Source organism: Anthonomus grandis, chromosome 10, assembly GCF_022605725.1.
Source record: "Anthonomus grandis grandis chromosome 10, icAntGran1.3, whole genome shotgun sequence".
Lineage (NCBI taxonomy): Eukaryota > Metazoa > Arthropoda > Insecta > Coleoptera > Curculionidae > Anthonomus > Anthonomus grandis.
In genome coordinates this window covers 26912612-26933604 of record NC_065555.1, presented here as the reverse complement: position 1 = coordinate 26933604, position 20993 = coordinate 26912612, and the positions used below count along the sequence as shown (strand labels likewise).

The window sequence follows — 20993 nt, the reverse complement described above, 5'->3', positions numbered from 1 at the left end:
CGATTTATGTTGCGGATATGCCTAACTGTATTGAACATTGTAAATTACAACAATATGCTGATGATTCTTAAATATACATGCCATTAAATTTTTTAAATTTTAATATTTCTGAGCAAAAAATTAAATCGGATATACTAAACATAGTTAATTTTTCCAATGAGCATAATTTAAAAATTAACCCTGCTAAATCTAACATCATTTTATATGGCTGTAAGTCAGGAATTCTGAGACACTTATATGAAAGTATAAATATTGAGATTAATGGAGAAAAAATTCCAGTTGTCAATGAAGTGAAAATATTAGGATTGACTTTAGATTCTAACTTTTGTTTTGAGACACACATTAAGATCAAATTAAATATAGGCTATATGCGTCTTAGAAATCTGTACAGATTTAAAAATGTCTTAAAGAGTAAAACCAAATATTATCTCTGCAATAGCCTCATTCTCTCCTTACTCGACTACGGTGATATCGTATATTCTAATTCTATAACATCTAAGCTTTCTAGATCTATACAAAAATTGCAAAATAGCTGTATAAGATTTTCTTATAGCGCTGTCTATCGGGAGCATATCACACCACATATATGCCTTTATATATAAAATAATAAAGTCGGGTCAACCCCCTTATTTAAATAATTTATTTACTACTCTCTCGCATTTACACAATACTCGTAGTGTTGGAAATTTTAGGATACCTCAACATAGAACAAGTAACTTCCACAAGTCATTTTCGGTTGTCGGAGTTACAATGTGGAATAACTTGCCAAATAATATTAAAGATTTGTCATTTAATAAATTTTACACCAAGTTAAAGCAAATTCTTCTCGACTCCCAACAAGATGCCTAGTAGAATGACTAGTAGTAGATACATAGTAGTATAAACTGCAAAATCAACTAAGACCAAAGATAAGCTGGCCTGTCCAATCTTTCTTTTGTGGTTCTTTTTTATCTATTCTTGTTACCTTCCGTCGCATGCCAGCCAAATTGCTTTGCCATTTTTTGTTTCTACCCTTTTTAGTTTTAGTTTTGTTCTTTTTTAGGTTAATTAGGATTTTTTTTTTGTTTATTTATAATGTTTTCAAGGCATATTTCACGCAAATTGCGCTATCGGTTTTATATAATCGCGAAGCAGTTCCTTTTACCAGAAATTGTCAATTTTATTTTCTCATGTAACTATGTTTATAACAATTTTTTATGTATATAACTATTTTTTATGTTTATAACTATTTTTTTGGTAATAAACTTTTTTGACTTTGACTTTGACTTGACATCAAAGATTCTAATAGATCTCTGAACTGGACTTTACCTAGCGTATGAACTACGCATCAATAAATAATCGGCGAAATTGTCTTATCGGTATAATTTAGTTGTTTGTTGCATTGAATTGTTATATTAGTACACGAATATACAAATTCAAACATCATTTTTGATAGTCACTTACATTTAACAGTCATATTTCGAACATTATTCATGAAACCTAAGGTATCTTCAGTAATCTATATTAAAGCAAAGACGTTATGAACATCAATTATTAAAAAAAAAATCATGATATTTAAGAACATTCTGTATATCGCACCAACCTCTTAGACCTTACATTACATATTATCTACGATCCACCCCCATCAAATCAAATATAGTTTCTTAGCAACCATAATAGCGTTTGAGTCTTATTGACAAAACTTGTCAGTTTAGGTTTATTTGTTGACTTTATATATTTATATTTTGAGAATATTATTACCTTTTAAACCAAATAATTATAAAAATGGTAAGTTTGTTTAGTAAAAAGTTCAGGTTAGTTAATTGAATGGTAAAACTTTTTAGCCTCCAAAGAAGAAAGGCGGTGGCAAAGGGGGGATGGGTAAGTACTTAACAAATCTAATAAATGCTATTTATTTAAGTAAAGTTACATTAATAATAGATTTTACAATTATCATAGATTTAGTGATAAAAATAAAACTATATATATGTCAAGTACCCGGCTTGACTTAGAGATAGCGATTTTTATTTATTTAAAAAATATCACTGTATTAGAAAGTACCCAAGCTACAAAGCAATAGTTTATTTAAAAACGTTATTGAATATTTGTTTGGCAGCCATCAATAGTGAACATTTTTAGTTAATTTGTCTAAATGGGAAAAACTGGTCATCGTTATGTGATACAATACTTTTATTTGAAAGGCTTCAGCCCAGCCCGTATGAAAGTGTACTCTGGGTGAATCCGTTCCTAGGTTTACAACAGTAAAATATTCGCTAGTAAAATTCAACAGTTTGGAAAATAACAAAAAGCTTTTTGAAAAGATGCAAGACTTGTCAAGGGCATGTAAAAATTTAGTAATAGTCGGTTACTTTAATTTTCCTAGTTTAAAATGGCCGCTTGCGTCATTACAATTCTGAAACCTGTTATAGTGACTTAATATTAATCTGTCCCAACTCATTACTGAACCAACCCAGTGCCGGTTTAAGGTAGTTTGCCGCCCGGTGCTACAAAAATACAGCGCTCCCCCCTCCCCACTCGTTCAAAAAAATTTTTTTTTGAAAAAACTTTTATTTCAAAAAATGTTCAGACAAATTTTACAAAAAAACAAAATAAAAAATGCATCAGGTCAACGCCAGTATACAAATAAAAATAAACGATTCTATAGCATAAACTCTCTTACAACTAAAACTCCCAAAAAAAACAAACTAAACTCTTAAGCTTTCTACAAATAGTAAAACAGATTTTTGGTTTTAAAGGAACGTAAAAAATAAATTACACATAAATATACTTATATAATAATGCATATAAATTACTTAAACGATTGTTTTCTTGCTTTTAGTGACGCAAATTTTTCGATTATACAAGATGTATCTATTTCATCAAGAATATCTTTATTAATTGAAATAATTGCCAAAGAGTTTAAATTTTCTTGCGCTATTGAGTTTCGTAAATAGGTTTTAACTCTCTTTAGAGTAGAAAACGATCGTTCACCGCTTGCATTTGTGACCATTATAGAAAAAAAAATGCGTAAACAAATACTGATTGATATTGGGAAATGTAGATATTAGTGTATTCTCATATAATGCATGAACTAAATCTAATGGAGTTTCTAATTTAATTTTTGATATAAAATTTAATAGTTTTTTTAGATTAACACATTCTTGAGGAAAATATTCATCTAAATCGGAGCTGTATTTTTCCTTTAATTTGGTTGCTACAGTGATAATATTTTCATCTTCTATTAATTTTAGCTTAAAAAGAAATTCAAATGTATTTGAATATATTTCTGACCGACGAATAAATTTACGTCGGAACTTTTTTCTCCTAATTTTCGTTTGATATTTCGCCTTTCAATATAATTTTCGTTTTCTGTTAACAACATTCCTAAGCTCTCATAATGGTCAAAGCGATCACGTAAGAAATCAAAATATTCTACTAAAGACGAGAAAAGTTGGGAAGTTGTACACAAGTCCAAATTCTCTCTTTGTACAGTTTTATTAACATCGTTAACCCTTTGCAAAATATCCAACCAAAACGATAAGATTATCCCATTTTCCAAGAAATTAAGTTTTTCGCATAACGAACTTGCTTCGACTCTTACAATATTTTTCTCATTAGCATCTGTTGCTATATTATTTAAACAAGTCTTTATTGAATTGTAACTACTTTGTAGCGCCTTTATGGCATCAAAGCGAGAAGACCAACGAGTTGTATTGACCCTTTTTGACATGAGCGATTTCTCAGAGCCTGATGAATCTCTTATTGTACTAGACAACAAGTTCCATCTATGTGTAGAAGCCGAAAAAAATGTATAAAAAGCTTGAACTAGCATAAAAAAAGATGTTGCTTCGAAGCAGCAATCCGCAGCATTTTGAACAACTAAATTGAGAGAATGTCCGGCACACGGAACATAGATTGCTAACTCATTATGTGCCTTAATACGCGCTTGCAATCCAGAAAATCCACCACTCATATTGCTTGCGTTGTCATATGACTGACTCCTGCAATTTTGAATGTCCAAATTAAATATCTTTAGCATATCCATGACGCACTGCTCAAGCTCTTGTGCCCCATGCCCAATGTTATCATAGAATCCTATAAACCTTTCAAATGGAAGCCCTTTACTATTGCAATACCTTAAAATTATTGTTAGCTGATCCTGATGTGATATATCGGGTGTTGAGTCCACAGTGACTGAAAAATATTTATTCGCCTTAATTTGTTTAGCAATTTCCTCAATACCCCGATTCGCCATGATAGTGAGGACTTCATTACAGATATCCTTGGATAGGATGACGTTTTACCCTTGCCCAAATTTGCCATTCGATTTATATGGTCTTTTAAAAAGGGATCATATTCTGCTAATAGTTCCAATAAACCCAAATAATTCCCATTGCGCTTTTCACCAAAACGTTCATCAGTTCCTCTAAATGCCAATTCTCTAGAGGCCAAAAACTTAATCACGCTTATAATTCTTCTTAATACTTCGACCCAATAATCCTTTTTGCAACTTATTTGTTTTTCCAACTCATCGTTAATTTTTCCTCGCTTTAATTGGCGGCTTGTGTAAACATTTAAACTATCTAGATGACCAATGGAACGCTCGTGTTCGTCGAATCTCTCAATGCATTTATTCCACGAGGAAAATCCGGTTTTAAATTGGTTTTGTTTGTTACTAAATAAACAACAATATAAACAAAACACATTTCCAGTACTTTCTGAATAAATTGCCCAATCTCTTGGAACTACTTCACCGTTAACTAGCTTCTTATAAAAAATTTGCTTGGTAGCATACCTATTTTGGTCCCCATGTTTTCTTTTAGACATTGAAAAGTCAATTTTATCAAGAATTTGTTCGGTCCAGTTATCCAAAAGAATTTGCACAAAATTTTGACCATCCTTCCAAAATGCCGGATTCTTAAATTCGGTCCAATCGTCTGTTTTTGCATCTACAAATAAATTAATTTGAATGCATTTCTATACCATTCAAATACAATTAAAATATTTACAAAGGATTTTGTCTTTAAGGTTTTTTTTTAAACTGAAATTATGTGTAAAAGCAATATGCAATCACCAAAAATACTTACCTATAATACTATCACCAACTGTATTATTTTGCAAAAGACTTTCCTGTGGCTCCATCTCAAGACCGGTCACTTGGGTATTCATCTCATTTGCAAGGCTAGTGCACGTACTTGGTCCAGGTTGAGGTTCGCATATACTTCTGCTCTCGTCTACGTCTGTGTTACCCCGTGTAAAAAAACTTGTGAGTTTAAGAGTGTTTTCTAAAGCTTTCTTTTCCTTTTGCTGTTTTTCCAGTTTTCTTTTGCGCCAATACGAGCCAGATAACTTTTGTCCGTTCATTTCCTAGTTTTTTTTTGATATTAAGAAAAAAAAAACAACTAAAATCATAACTTACCGTATTTAATTGCCGTTTAATCTTTTAAAAATCCTTATCCGAATAATATCACCGATTAAACTAAACACCAAACTTACTGTAATTTTAAAGTAAACTTATAATCCTAAACTTTCTAACATCACCAATTTATACCGCCAATTCTTTTTATACTGCACCGCCAAATAATTGTTGTTTTGAAATAATTGGCGGCTAAATTTTATCGCTTGTCATAGGCAGTAATGCGGAGCTGTACAAGTAGGAAACTAGGGCTGGGCATTGGCGATTTTAATTACCGTTGGTGGCGGTGCTTTAACTCGTAATTTCGCATTCATATTCCACTTTACGATTTTAATAATAGATGTCTGTTAGCAAATAAGGCAATTGAGTTCATAAAATACCTACCTTTTATTTTTTACATTTTTTATAGGTCTGGGTTCTGCGAAGTATAGTAATCTCTGAAATAAGTTGTCGCTTTTTTCGATTGTGGTTTTAAAATTTAATTATTTAATAATAAAAGGCGGGATTTCCTATTTTTGTGGTAAACTTAAGCGGCGCGCGAAGCGCGTCGCCCTTCTAAGATTTACCGCCCGGTGCTATAGCACCCAAAAGACCCCTGGTTAAACCGGCACTGAACCAACCAGATACAGACAAAACCAGAAACCATCGACCCTCGACTTGTTACTAACAAACGAAGAATCTCTTGCTTGCAATATTAAAATCGAGAACCCTATTGGAAAATCAGTTCATAGTGTAATCAATGCAGGACTTCAATTTTCTACAAAATCCTACAATGGAGAACAGAGCACTAGTCAAAATAAATACTTGGTGGCAAATTTCGAACGTGTCTGTAACGAGTTAAACTGGGACCAAATGTTTATATCCTGTAAATCCTCATCTGACATGTGGTCAGTTTTTTATAATATTCTTTGCGACTCTATTGCTTTAAATTCTCAAGAAAAACGAATGCCACATAAAGCAACGAAACCCTGGATAAATTTTAAAAAAATTAACATAGTTAAACGGAAGAAGCATCTCTGAACAAAATATAAGCGATCAAGAAATCACATTGACCTGATAAATCATCGTAGTTTTTGGAAAATGCTTACAAACCTATTTAAAAATTTCCGCCATTTTTTTTATTGTAATCCCGGGATTTGCTTTGTCTAAATTTTTTTACTACTCTATTACGAAGTTTCTGCATTAATCTTATATTTGGCGTTATCCATGGGCAGTAAGGTTTGGTTTTATGATTGATTTTTTTGTCTATATCTACCATGTTGTACATAGTGTGCCTTGGTATTACCTCTATGTCAGATATTAATTTAGCCCGGTCCACATTATGTAAATTACGATGTGCAAAATTTATGTTAGGGGGTTTTGAAGTTTCAATTTTTATATTACAGTAAACAAGCAGGTGATCTCAACATCTCTTACCCCACAATCCTCAATTAAATCTACATTCGAAAAAACGAGATCAATTAAAGACATAGTAAAATTTGACACTCATGTCGGATCAGTTATAATTTGCTTTAAGCCATAACTCTGTAAGTTCTAATAACGGACAACTTTTATTTAAACCGAAAACATTAATGTTAAAATCGCCAACTAAAATGACAGAATCATACACTGCATAAAAATCGACTAAAATGGTGTCTAAATGAGAGTAAAATAAGTTCAAATCTCCTTTGGGTGGGCGATATAAGTTGCCAACAAGGATTTTTTTTGCTTTAATTTCAACCCAAACCTGCTCAAGACTGCAAAGCACTTTTACAATATACTGCAACCCGACCCCCTCGGCCCAATTGATCTTGGCGTATAATGTTATAGTTATCTAACTTGATGACTTCCTTATTGATATCGGCATGTAGCCAGGACTACGAGACACCAATTATATTATACTGAAAGCTTGCCACATGTTTTTTAAAAGAGTTAAAGTTATAAGTCAAAGATCTTGCATTAATATGCACACATGATTAATTTTTTTATTTATAATGAAACCAAAAATAGGTAAAAAATAAGGAAATTAAATAAGGATAGTACAAAAAGGACTTAAGAGGTTTGAGAAAAAGTATATGTTTCTTAATCTGTAAAGGTTTTTAGAGAAGCAATAAGTTTAAGCCTAATAAATCGCTCACTACTTGGTTACGTAAAGATAAAGAAATAAAAAGAAAAAAAATAATTAAAAAAATACATAGAATATTTTTTTCCACAGACATGACTTTTACAAAAATAAAAAAGTAAAAAAAGATTTTACAAAAAAAAAATAATCAATGTCAAACTCAAGAAATATAAGTAAAGGTAACATAAATTAAAAAACACTCAGATTTTTTTTCAGCCAAGTGTTTTTTATAATTTTGTAAAATTAGAAAACTTTTATCATGTACACATGATGCAAGTATATAAACAGTTAATATAAAGAAAAAAACATAATATAAAGAAAAAATAAAAATAACACCATTATAATTTTATGATGGTTAGTAGCAAATTAAAAGTTAAATACCTAAAAGGTAAGTAACTAATCTGGATAACTCACCAAGTACAAAAATATCCATAATGTGGTTATGATACCTCGACTTTGCTAAGGCATTTGACAGAGTTCCCAAGAAACGATTGTTACAGAGAATTGTTAAATTGGATTGAAGACTTTTTAAAAAACAGTTCAGTGTGAGGGTAGAATTGGATAGAATTTTGACATAGTGCCTCCCACCATGTCAAAATTCTCCCTTTAGTATTCAGCGGAATCCGTCAGGGCTCCGTCCTCGGCCCTCTCCTGTTCCTGGCTTACACGTGTGATTTACCTTCAGAACTAAAATGCTGAGGATCAATGTTTGCTGACCACACAAAAATATATGCAGTTCCCCTCTTCTCATCAACAACTGCAAACCGATCTGGACACTATTTGGAAGTGGTGCCGTAAATAGTTACTTCCTCCTAATGCGGACAAATGTGTGGTGTTACATTTAGGAAAAAAAAATCTCCAGCGACCTTACCAAATAAATAACATTAAACTTAAGAAAGTGGAATCTTATTGTGTCTAATCTTTCTTTTTGCTGCCTAAGATAACTTTTATAGGATCTCTAGATCACCTTATAAGAAGCGTGCCGAGGTCACTTTTATTAATAACCACACACTTTAATTAAAGTCTATCAATATTAAACCCACCATTTAAATAGAGCAGCCACACATTATTGAATTTGTGCAAAAAAGAGAAATAATGCGATTTTTCTCATAAAAATTAAATCTTATTATTAATATTTTCATACACAAACAGATATGTAACTTTCTCAAATATACAATGATTCATTTCAAAATGAACCACCCTTATTAACTTAACAAAATAACACATCAATTTAGGTACAAGGGGACGTTTAATTTTATATTTGACAATCACCTTCATAAACGTAATGTTTAGTTTCCAGGGATGTGGAGTGGCAGGCGTGATGCAATTGAATGGCCCGCACGGTCGCCAGACTTAACACCACTAGATTTTTTTCTTTATAGGTATTTAAAAAGCAAAGTTCATAAAATCCCACTTGAAAATATTAACGATTTAAACGATCAAATTACTCGCGAATGTAGAGATATAAGTGGACTTAATAAAATAAATTCTGTGAACTGATGAAATTGTTTTTTTAAACACCTTTTTACATCCTTTATTTATAAGCTTATAAACTTTCATATTTTTATAGGTGGTAGATTGTATGCCCTTTAAAATGAAGTATCACATTATGAGATAGCCATTTGATATGGTACTAATACGACATCTATAAAATATTCATCTTTACCAGACATTTAAGCTTACTATTCGCTTGTAGGTCAACCAATTTAATTTTTTTGGCACTGTTGAAAAGACATTTTAATGCTGCTTACAATCATGTCTCATACGATATGGGTTTCATTTGACATATCAAAGTGAGGTAAGCTGGAGGTGAGGAGGTGATTGACAGAGCTTTGTTATAAGTATAAAATTAAACGTTCCCCTGTATATCTAGATTTATTTTAAAAGTTACTAAAAGTAGTCCGTTTTGAAATGAAAGCACTGTATATAATTTTAGAGGCTGCTAGTATAATAAATTTCAGTATAAGCAGCTTTTTAAAACATTTCTCGCGATTCTGAATTTTCAAAATCATGTTGGCAATTTTAACTTTGTTATAACAGCTCCAAAGAGTTCCACTGAGCTTTAGCCTTAGACTCCGCAAACATGATGCTCTTCGTTTTCCGGGCCCTTCTTTACCCAATACTTTTCCTTGTATTATGGTTTATAGTAGAAAGTATCGAACTTTATTTCTCATAACATGCACCAGATATTCGAGTTTTCTTTTTATAATGGTGTACATTTAGATACTTTTAGATCTTTTCTTCGTTTTTCTCAGCACCTCTATGTTTGTTTCCCTCTATCATACAATTTCAAATGCATTCAGATTTTTAGTAGTGACTTCTGTGAGTGTCCAGGATTCTACGCCATACAACAAAACATAAAACATATTGTAAGTGCCTTACTTCCGTTTCAAGAGATATGTAGTGGCTTTTGAAGTTGGCACTCATTTTGTAAAATACCATCCTTGCTTTTCCTATGGTTCCAAGACAGCAATATAGTTGAACACGTTCAATTCGAGATCAGTCGACATATAGGTGATCTCCATTTATATCTCTTTTGCTGATGATCATTTGTTTCGTTTTTTTTACGTTGGTATTAAGACCATAATGTTGACTGTACTGCGCAATGTGGTCCAATAACCTTTGCAGTGCTTCCAAGCTATCTGCTATTACGATGCCGTATATGTTCCCTTGAACATCATACTTTACTTTGTTTTAAAACATGTGAACCTACAAATACTTCTGGAAATCAAGTTCCTTTGGATAATCCTCAAACATCAGATAATTCATTAACACCTAGATCTACCACTGCTTGTATGTTACTTAATGATCATGAGGTTTTATTATCTACTGTATTAATTAAAATCAAGGATGTCTTTAATAATTGGCATACTTGTAGGGCTGTCCTTGACGGAGGTGCTCAATCAAGCTTCATTTCCAGAAATTATGCGAATAAATTACTTTTACCTACCTCTAACATTTCTATGTCTTTGCATGGACTCGATGGTATGTACTCAACTGCCAAAAAAGGTGTGAATTGCAGTGTCTCTTCACTTTATGATAATAATCAATCCTTTGATTTTGAAGCTATTATTATTGATAAAATTTGCAATGATATGCCGTCAATCTCATTTTCAAAAGAACATTTTACTATTCCATCGGAACTAAACTTAGCTGATCCATATTTCTTTAAAAAATCATCTATAGATCTTTTGCTTGGAAACGATATTTTCCCGTACATCTTGCAAGATGGAAAAATAGAAAATGGGCCTAATCAACCAGTCTTATTAAATACCTGCTTTGGTTGGACTGTAACTGGTAAAACATCTTATACATCTACTGATAAAATCGTTCGTACCTTTTGTACTACTATTTCAAATTTGGACACTATAAACAAAACCTTACAAAAATTTTGGCAGATTGAGGAAGTACCGGAAGTCAGTGTTAAATCAAAAGACGATGAATATTGTGAAAAATATTTTTTAAATACCACTTATCGAACACCTTCGGGTAGATACGTGGTCTCTTTACCGTTCAAAATTACTGCTCCAGATTTTGGAGATACATATACCGTTGCTCTCCGCAGATTTTTATCTTTAGAAAAAAGATTTGCTCAGAATCCTCAGTTTTTTATTTCTTATTCTACAATTGTACAGGAATACATAGATCATAATCACATGCAACTTGTACAAAAACCTTCTTTACTTAACATGCATAATTACTTTTATATCAGTCATCATGCTGTCTTTAAAAATGATTCAACTTCAACTCCAATACGCATTGTCTATGATGCAAGTAGTCACGCAAATCAAAAAATTTCATTAAATCAAGCACTACATACTGGTCCTAAGCTTCAGAGGGATCTTGTAAATATTTTATTAAATTTCAGATTACATAATTATGTTTTTACTTGCGACTTGAAACAAATGTTTAGAAATATTTTGATAACTCCTAAAGATCGTGATTTTCAAAGGGTACTATGGCGTTTTTCTCCCAATGACCCCATTTCCGATTACCAATTAAATACAGTTACATTTGGGGTTGTTTGTAGTCCATTTTTGGCTATTAGAACCTTAATAAAACTTGCTGATGATTACAATGATTTGCCGATAGCTTCAAATATTCTAAAAACGTCGACCTATGTTGACGACGTAACCGGAGGTTCAAACACACCCTACGAATTAATCTCTATAAAAAATCAACTTAACGATCTTTTACTTAGAGGAGGGTTTGAAGCCCGAAAATGGGCTAGCAATTGTCCCGATTTGTTAAAAGAATTACCTTTAAATCATGTGGCTCACGATATTTCTTTTGATAAAGATGACACAACTATTTTAAAAATTTTGGGTTTAAAGGGGGGTCCTAGACAGGATTGCTTTTACTATACATTTTCAGTTGAAAATAATCACTGTACCAAAATAATTTTATTAAGTACTTGCGCCAGAATATTCGATGTTTGCGGTTTTCTAACCCCTATTACAATCTTTATAAAGCTACTCATTAAATCTCTATGGTTGTCGGGTATGGACTGAGATGAAAAACCACCAGTAGAAATCACTAATAAATGGGAAAAATTTAAAGCAGATTTAACCCTTTTGAATACACTAAAAATTCCTCGTTTGATAAAAATAACAGAGTCAAATTCATATGAATTAATTGGCTTTTGTGATGCCTCAGAGAAGGCATACTGCGGGGTGGTTTACATACGAACTTTACACTCTGATAATATATATAGAACGTATTTAGTTTGTGGAAAGTCAAAGGTTAGCCCTTTAAAAACTCTAAGTCTAGCAAGATTAGAGCTTTTGGGTGCTGTATTGCTAAGCAAACTCATGCATTTTATTTTACATACTTATTCACACAAGTTACAATTTTCTAACACATTTGCTTTTACTGATAGTGCTGTTGTATTGCATTGGATAAAAGGTTCACCACACCAATGGCAAACTTTTGTAAGCAATAGAGTTTCATACGTTCAGGAAAAATTATCGCCTGAAGTTTGGCGCCATGTCCCATCAGAATTAAATCCAGCTGACTGCGGTAGCCGTGGTATGTTTCTGTCAGAGCTTGCTAATTTTTCATTGTGGTGGAATGGCCCTGATTTTTTATTTGATCATTGTAACACATGGAATTTTTCTAAAATAGTAATTCCCATAGATTTAAATTTAGAAAAAAGGAAAATTATACTTTCTTCTTTAGTACAAAAAAATGATGAACTTACCGATTTTGACTATTTATTTGATAAGTTTAATTCCTTACATAAAATAAAATGAATTATTGCTTACTTTTTGCGTGGTGTCAAATTATTTCGTAATATTAGAAATAAATCTTATCACCCTCAATTAAATCAATATTCTTGTTTCACTCTAAAGGAATTGAACAATGCTTTGTTGTTTCTTACAAAATATGTACAAAATAAATACTTTTTTTCTGAGATTGCGCTAATAAAAAATAAACAGCCTCTTCCAAAATATTTACAAAAATTAAAGCCCTTTCTTGATGAGCAGGGTCTTTTACGAGTAGGTGGCAGGTTATGTAATTCTTACTCACTATGTTATGATAGTAAATTTCCTTTACTACTGCCTTCAAATGCTAAATTAACACGTTTGTTGATTTTTGATCTACACATTACATATTTACATTGTGGTATACAAACCACCCAGCACTTTCTATTTCAACATTTTTGGATCATTTCTGCCAAGAAAATTATACGTGAAGTTATTCGAAAATGTCATACATGTTGGAAAATAAATCGAAAACCATATACACCCCCTATGGGAAATCTTCCAAGTTTTAGAATTTCAGAAATTCCTAAGGCTTTTACAAATACCGGCTTAGACTTATGTGGACCTTTTGATATTACTATGGGTCGGCTAAGGGGTGCTAAAATTTACAAAGCTTATGTATGTCTCTTCATCTGTACAAATACTAAATGTTTGCATCTGGAGTTATTATCGGATCTTACCTCAGAAGCCCTTTTGGCAGGTCTCCGTCGTTTTATTGCACGACGAGGAAAAGTCTTAAATTTGTATTCCGATTGCGGTACCAATTTTGTTGGTAGCGATAAATATCTGCGGCAAATATTTTCCAATTGTGCGAAAGCTGAAGCGATAGCGTGGCATTTCAACCCTCCAGCTGCTCCTCACATGGGCGGAATTTGGGAGGCAAATATTAAATCTGTAAAGTCGCATATAATAAGAATTGTTGGTACTCAAAGATTAACGTACGAAGAATTTAACACTGTACTTGTACAAATAGAGGGAGTTCTTAATTCTAGACCACTTTGTCCAATAAGTTCTGATCCCTCTGACCTGGCAGTACTTACGCCTGGTCATTTTTTAACTATGCAACCTCTTAGTGCTTTACCTGACCCTGATTTTACGAATCATAATATAAATCGACTTTCACGCTGGCAACTCTTACAACGCATGCATCGCGATTTTTGGAATCGTTGGCACAGAGAATACCTGCACACTCTGCAACAAAGAGCCAAATGGTTAGATCCTATCGGCGAGGTTGAAATAGGCACCATGGTGGTGATAAAAAATGAGAATCTACATCCATTACAGTGGCTCCTAGGGCGGATCGTGGAGTTGTTACCTGGGCGCGATAATGTACCGCGGGTTGCTGTAGTGAAAACTACTAAGGGTAATTTTAAGAGACCATTGGTCAAATTGTGCCCTTTACCTTTACAATAATTTTTTTTTGCTCGAATGAAAGCCCAGTGTTTTCATGGGCGTGGGGATGTTTCGTCATCACATGCTTGTAGTAATTATAATTATTAACTTTAATTTTCTCTTAATCAATACTTAGTGATACTTTAACTTTAATTTAATTTTTTACTTGTATTTAATATTTATGCATTCAAAAATACGCGTTTTGCTAATAACTTATTTAACTTTACATAATTTGCCTTACATCTTTTCCTTTTCCCACCTTTTGTATATTCCTGAACTATACACATCTTTCCTTATATTGAATACGAATGCGAAAAGAGTGAGAGAAAAGGAGAAGGTTGTGCTAAGCTGTGAATTGAGTAGCAGCAATTCTGGCATTGACCGAAAACCGATTTGATCGATAAGTGTCGACACTGTTTTACGCGCGTATTTTTCGGTACGTGACCTACCACACCCACCCCCAAAATATCCAGGGTAAGTTACTTTATTTACTAAGTTACTTTCTATTTACGTTTACGAATCAGCAGGTGAGAGGTTTAGATTACCGGTTAAATTCGAATATTGAGTCAGTGAAACCTATGACTTAAGGGTTTTTACTTAATTCCCTCGGGATATACATATTTCGACGGAGTTGACCCAAATTTGTATGTTGAACAACACAAACTAAAAATAATAGAACTTTATGCGAAAAAATGCAATATTTTAAGTTTAAAGTAAATATTCAAATAGTCGACCCTGCACCTCAATACATTTCTGTATCCTTCTACGTAAATTTCCAGACACTGCGCGCTGGATAGTCCTGGCTCGTATACCCCTTAATTCTGTCAATAAATTTGCACGTAAAATGTTTATATCATTTGGGGTGTTCTTAAATAGTCTGTTCTTTAAATAGCCCCAAAGAAAATAATCCAACGGGAAAAGATCGGGACTTCTAGCTGGCCAGCGCACCACCCCTTGATTTCCAATCCACTGATTAGGAAAATTATGATTTAAAAATCGTGTGACATTCCTTCCATTATGGGGTGGTGCACCATCCTGCTGCCACCACAAATCGCAGATAATATCAAGAGGTTCATTTTCAAGAACATCGAATATATTTGGCAGAATTAAATCTAAATAGCGCTCAGCAGTTAAATTACCGTCGTATATAATAGGTCCCAAAATTCGATTTCTGTAAAGACCCACCCAAACATTGAAAGAATTATGCCCCTGTCTTCTTACTTCGCGGTTTTGTCTCGGATTTTCGACTGAATAAAAATGTTCATTATTTCGATTAAATAGCCCGTTGGTCGAAAAGTTACATTCATCTGTCCAAATTATTTTGTTTAAAAAGTCTTCATCATCTTGCAGTTTTTCGTTCAACCAATTGCAAAACTGAAGCCTTCTATCGGTATCTCCATGCCTAAGTTCTTGACTGATATGAAGTTTATAGGGGCGATAGCGATTTTTTCTCAATACTCTGTGGATACGGGTACTTGGCATATTCAATTCACGGGAAAATTGTCTGGTTGAACCTTGCGGATTTTGGGTAACCTTTAACGAAAGCTATCTGATAAAAAGTTATTGTGAAAGTATATTGTTGTAAAACTTACAGCATTAATAAGCGCCTGCTCGGTTTCAGGATGCACTCGAGTCCCATACATATTTCGAGGTTTAGTGAAACTTCCATAGAGGCTAAGGTTCCTGTCCAAAGCTCCGAAATACGTATAATTAGGTTGGGGGCGCTCTGGATATTGCTCCAGATATTGTTGGCAGGAGCGTTGCGAATTTCTATTCAAAGAATAGTAAATTTGGACCATATCACGTTGTTCGCTACTGGAGAATACCATTTTTGATTTCACAAAATATCGAAAAAGCCAAATGTCAAACAGATATAAACAATTAATGACAGATGGTCGTCCATTTTATTCTAATTCAAAGCCATCTTTGCTAATAAGAATTTTCAAGTTATTCAGCCGGAGACTTAGACATCAGGCCTGCAGAAAAATGTGTGAAAATATAATATAATATAACATATTAGCAATATTTTTACCATGTTATTGATTAAAAAACAACATCAGGACAATTTTTATTTCAAACAACAGGACAGTATTAACTTTTTTTTAATAAAAGTAAATTTTGGACATCAAAATATTGGAAAATTAAACTATGTGATATGTCATTTCTCTAAGAATAAAAATGGAAATTAAAATGAGTAAAAAAAATTTCAGGGCCGTATTTAGAAAAATAAAGTTGATGATGGTTGCCAAACGAAACGTCGGATTTTAAATTTGACGACGCCATCTGGTAGAGGAGAAAAAGTGACAATAATAAAGTGTCAATTATTTTAAAATATGTTTTCAAATAACCTTACAAAAAAATAAAAACGATTTTCCAAAATTTCGGTATTTTCCGAATAACTTCGTACGTAGTCGGATTTTTTTAAATTTTAAAACGGCATTTTGTTAAGCATAAGAATACGCAACTTTGCCCCAATTTAACCGACCCTGTATCTCTTTCCGTTTCCGAAATCCTAATGATGTGGCTCGAATTTGAAACACCCTGTACATCACAGCTGACGTTTCTGCATTTCTGATTTAGGACTTGAACTCCACAGAATGCCTCTTTGGTTCTGACTGCATTTTCAAAACCAAATTGGTTTTAGAAGATCTGTTCTTCGCATTTGTTGTAAATTCTTCTGTAGATAATTTTAACAAATAATTTTAACATATGACTCATTAAACTAATGGCCGATATTCCTCGCACTTCTTTGCTCCAGGTGTTTTGGACAGCGATATTCTGATTGGAGCCATTTTGCAGGAATATTTTCAGATTTATAGATTTTGTTGAAAATGTCGACAATCTAGGCTATTCCTTCATAGTCCAACAGCTTCAGAAATTTAGCCTCTATGTTCTCTTTTCCCACTGCTTTTTTGTTTTTCATTTGTTTTATTGTAATTTTTACCTCGTGGATTAGTATGCTCCTTATTACTATATAGCTTGTAGCTACTTCTTCTAGTTCCTTCTTTTTCCTGAAGAAGCAACTCCCTATTACATATAAAACTAACTGATAAAGTAAAAAGTCATATGTTACATCATTTATACGCATGTTCGTCAACGTAAACTAAATATTAAGTAACCAAAAAATTAAATTTAGATAAGTATATCACCAATATATTAAGAATTAATTTAAAAAAAAAGTTTTAAAATTTTTTATTTATAGGAAACATTATTGATGGCGTGGATACAACTCAAATGACAAGAGAACAACTAGAGGTATTTTGTTTACGTATAAAAGAAGAAAATGAAAGAGAAAGAGAAGAACGTAATTTCTTTCAAATGGAGAGAGATAAACTACGAACCTTTTGGGAAATTACTAGAAATGAGCTTGAAGAGGCGAGAGCAAAATTGCGGTAAGATATTTAGTAAAGCCAATAAAAAGCCACAATACATTAAAACAAATTTTTGTATAGTAACAAGGACAGACAGATAGAGGAGGCGGCAGAAAAAAATGAAGACGAGCTGAAATTTTATAAGCAGAAAGTGAAACATTTGCAATATGAGCATCAAAATGCGCTCACTGAAAGTAAGGCGGAGGCTCTCGTTTCATTGAAGACCGCTCAAGATGAGCATACAGAACAGGAGAAAGAATTGCTAAGGGACAAGAAAATTTTGAAGCAACAAATCAGGGAGCATGAAAATTCTTATGAAGATCAAATAAAGGATATGAAAATAGTAAGACTTTAAACAATATTTAGGATATTATTAAAATAGTGCATATATTTAAAAGTTAATATGTCGGTAGTTCCGCCATTAATATAATTTTTTTTAAAGAAATTTTTATTTATAGAGCCTTATGCAGAAATAAATAATTTTCATTCTAAGACAATCTTAGAATTGTTAAGTTGAAAACGGACTGCTTTCTCGACTACAGGTTACATTTATATGCTTTGTGAAATCCTCTAGAATAATCTCTGGATCTAGTTTCAGAGAGTTTAACCAAGAGTATTGTTATTTTTTTTTCAGGTGTGTCTAATATGAAGTAACTTCTTATGGAATTGAAATCCATTGCTCCACTTCATCAAGGAAATTTCAGAAAAAAAGTTTGTAGATTGTGAGAGTGGAAAAAAAATATAATCAATTCTTAGACCCTCTGAATGTATCGAGTATTCAGTCCACCATGAAGTCCAAAAAGCATGAAATTAGTTCATGCCTTGCCTTTTTTGGATGCCTTAGGGAAAAGAAATAATAGTAGTCATTTGATCTATGCTGTGCAATTGGATAATCTATACATAGGTACAGGTATTTTCAATAAGTTACTTTTTAACCATGACCCGAGATACAAGTAAGGAATCACAATAACGAAAAAATGGAGTCGACGCATATATACTTTTTTTGAAATGAAGAGTTCCATATAGCCTAGAATTTATATACGCCAATAATCAGTTAAATGAGTAACAATTGCAGCAGTATTTGTAATTTTTATCTATCAAATAGATGACTGAAAAGAAAACATCCTATATAGATACAATATAAGAACTAAAACAACAAATATTTTGGAAAGTAGCGACAAAATGGAGATGTGAGAGAGGTACATAAAAACACTTTTTAATTCCGAGAGAATACAGGCAACAAGTGGTGATCTATTAGCGGGGCCTTTTATCACAGTTGAAATCTATATACTTTGCTTTTGTCATCAGAAAACAAAAATAAAATACACCATACACAATGCTAAGCATAATAAGGCAGTGGGCCTAGATGAAATCTCTTCCAAACTGCTTAAACTTATGTACGAACGATGTATTGACGCTTGGCATAGATCACTCGATAGGATTTACGATATTGAAACGTATACAAGTCTTCAGTTTTCATACTAGACAAGGCGAATTAGACTTTAACAGTGCACAAATTGCTATCCGGAAACTGACTGTTGGAATGGGGTAGTAGGGGGTTGTTTTGGGGGGGGAGGGGTGAAAAGGGGTGGAAAAATATTCTTTTGCAATTTCCGGCGAAAGTTGACGTCCAATTGAAAAATGCAATAGAAAAGTTGTAGATCATAGGAAAATGTATAATTTTTGTAGAGGTCACTTTTGAACATCAACGCCAAGATAAATGCGAAAACCGTTTTTTTTTCGTTTTTTCAATTTTAATTTTTTATTTTCACAAAAATAGTTCAATCTTTGTAAAAATTTGTATAAATATACCTTTGTAGGTCTTAAATAACCTCAATTTTTTCAGATCGAAATATTAAAAATTTTCGGAGATATGCGTTTTTTTCGGAAAAAAACCTTTTTTTTTAAATGAAAATTGTACTTCAGAAAATCATGATACAGGGTTCATCCGGGGCTCAATTTTTTTGTTTTCACATGTACTTTCTTATGAAATAATGAAACTATAAACTTCCTATTTGAAAAAACGCGAAAAATGATTTTTACAGCAATAAAATTTTTAGAAATTGTTAATTATTTATTTAAATTAGTTAAAAAATCAAAAAACAGAATACACCATTCGATTCTACAGAAAAAAATACAAAAGAAACTATGTATCATTATTTTACCGGAAACTTAATTGGGCACAGTCACCGTGTAAATACAATCACATTCTTACGTATTTTCTCGATTTTCATAGAAAATAATTGTTTTTGACGAAAAAATACGTCGAGTTATCCTTCTTTTTGTATTGAACCACAAACTAAAATAACAATTGCACAAGACAAGTTTTTGTCGATTGACAAAAATAAAGTTACTTTCGATTTGAAGGATATTCGATCAAACAAGCTAGAGAAGACGCAGATGTTTTAATCGTTCACACAACAATAGAAATGGCAGAAATTAATAAAACAACTGTCATTATTATTGGTCAAGATATTGATTTATTAGTTTTATTACATCAATTAAATGTCAAAAATCTTGCAGTTTATTTTTTAAAAGCAGGATCACAAAATGTAAGTGACTGCTTATATTCATCAAATAGTTTCAGCTTCTCAAATTACCGTTCAATTGTTGCATTCTTACACTGTTTCACCGGTTGCGATTCAACGTCTGCGTTTGCTGGAAAAGGAAAGAAGAAAACAGTCGAGTCGCTCATGAAAAATACAAATTTAGCGGAACTAGTACAGCCTTTTTATGAACAGAATTCTGATCCAAAGCTTATTGCTCGAAATGGCTGTGTATTGATTGCATCTATTTACACTTCAACTAAATCAACCTCATCTCTGGATGATTTGCGATTTCAGCGGTACCAGGTAGTGACTGCAAAATCTACGTTTCAATTAAACAAGTTACCTCCAACTGTAGGAGCTGCTAGCCAGCACTGTTTTAGAACGTATTATCAACTGCAAACCTGGCTGGGACATGAATTAAGTGCTACCAAATGGGGCTGGAAGGAAGTAGTTGATGATACTTCTAAAATACTTGTGCCTCGCTTCACTGACATCGCAGTCATACCTGAAGAGCTGTTAAAAAAAATCTCGTGTAATTGTAAAACAAGCTGCTCAACAAATAGATGCGGATGCCGCAAACACGGATTAAAATACACGGTATTATGTGTAAAATGTCAGAATTCAGATAGTTGTTGTAACACTGAAAAAATTGTGGAAGATCTAAGTGATTCCGAGGATATTTCCTATGAATTAGAGCAGCCAAGTATTAATTTGGATCCAGAATGTGAAGAACAATTCAGTGATATTAAAGAAGAGTATGAAGATGAAGGAAGCACGGAGTTCAATGAAAGTACGGATGATGAGCAAGAAATTATGATTTTGTCTAAAAGAAAAAGATTGATGTAATTTTGTAATATTCCATAATGTAAGTTGTGATATGCTACATTCAAACAAATTATTAAGAATAACTGTAAAATTTAC

The 20993-nt window shown here is 32.6% G+C and overlaps 1 protein-coding gene across 1 annotated transcript in view; it reads left to right on the top strand.

The window, feature by feature from the left end:
• Positions 1–1650: 1650 nt before the first annotated feature.
• LOC126741449 (dynein regulatory complex subunit 4) overlaps positions 1651–20993 on the top strand; it is a 107544-nt gene continuing 88201 nt past the window's right edge. Inside the window, exons 1-4 of the mRNA XM_050447863.1 lie at positions 1651–1767; positions 1824–1860; positions 17355–17544; positions 17605–17866. Coding sequence (XP_050303820.1) covers positions 1765–1767; positions 1824–1860; positions 17355–17544; positions 17605–17866 — 492 coding nt within the window. The 5' untranslated portion in view covers positions 1651–1764. The remainder of the gene's footprint in view (positions 1768–1823; positions 1861–17354; positions 17545–17604; positions 17867–20993) is intronic.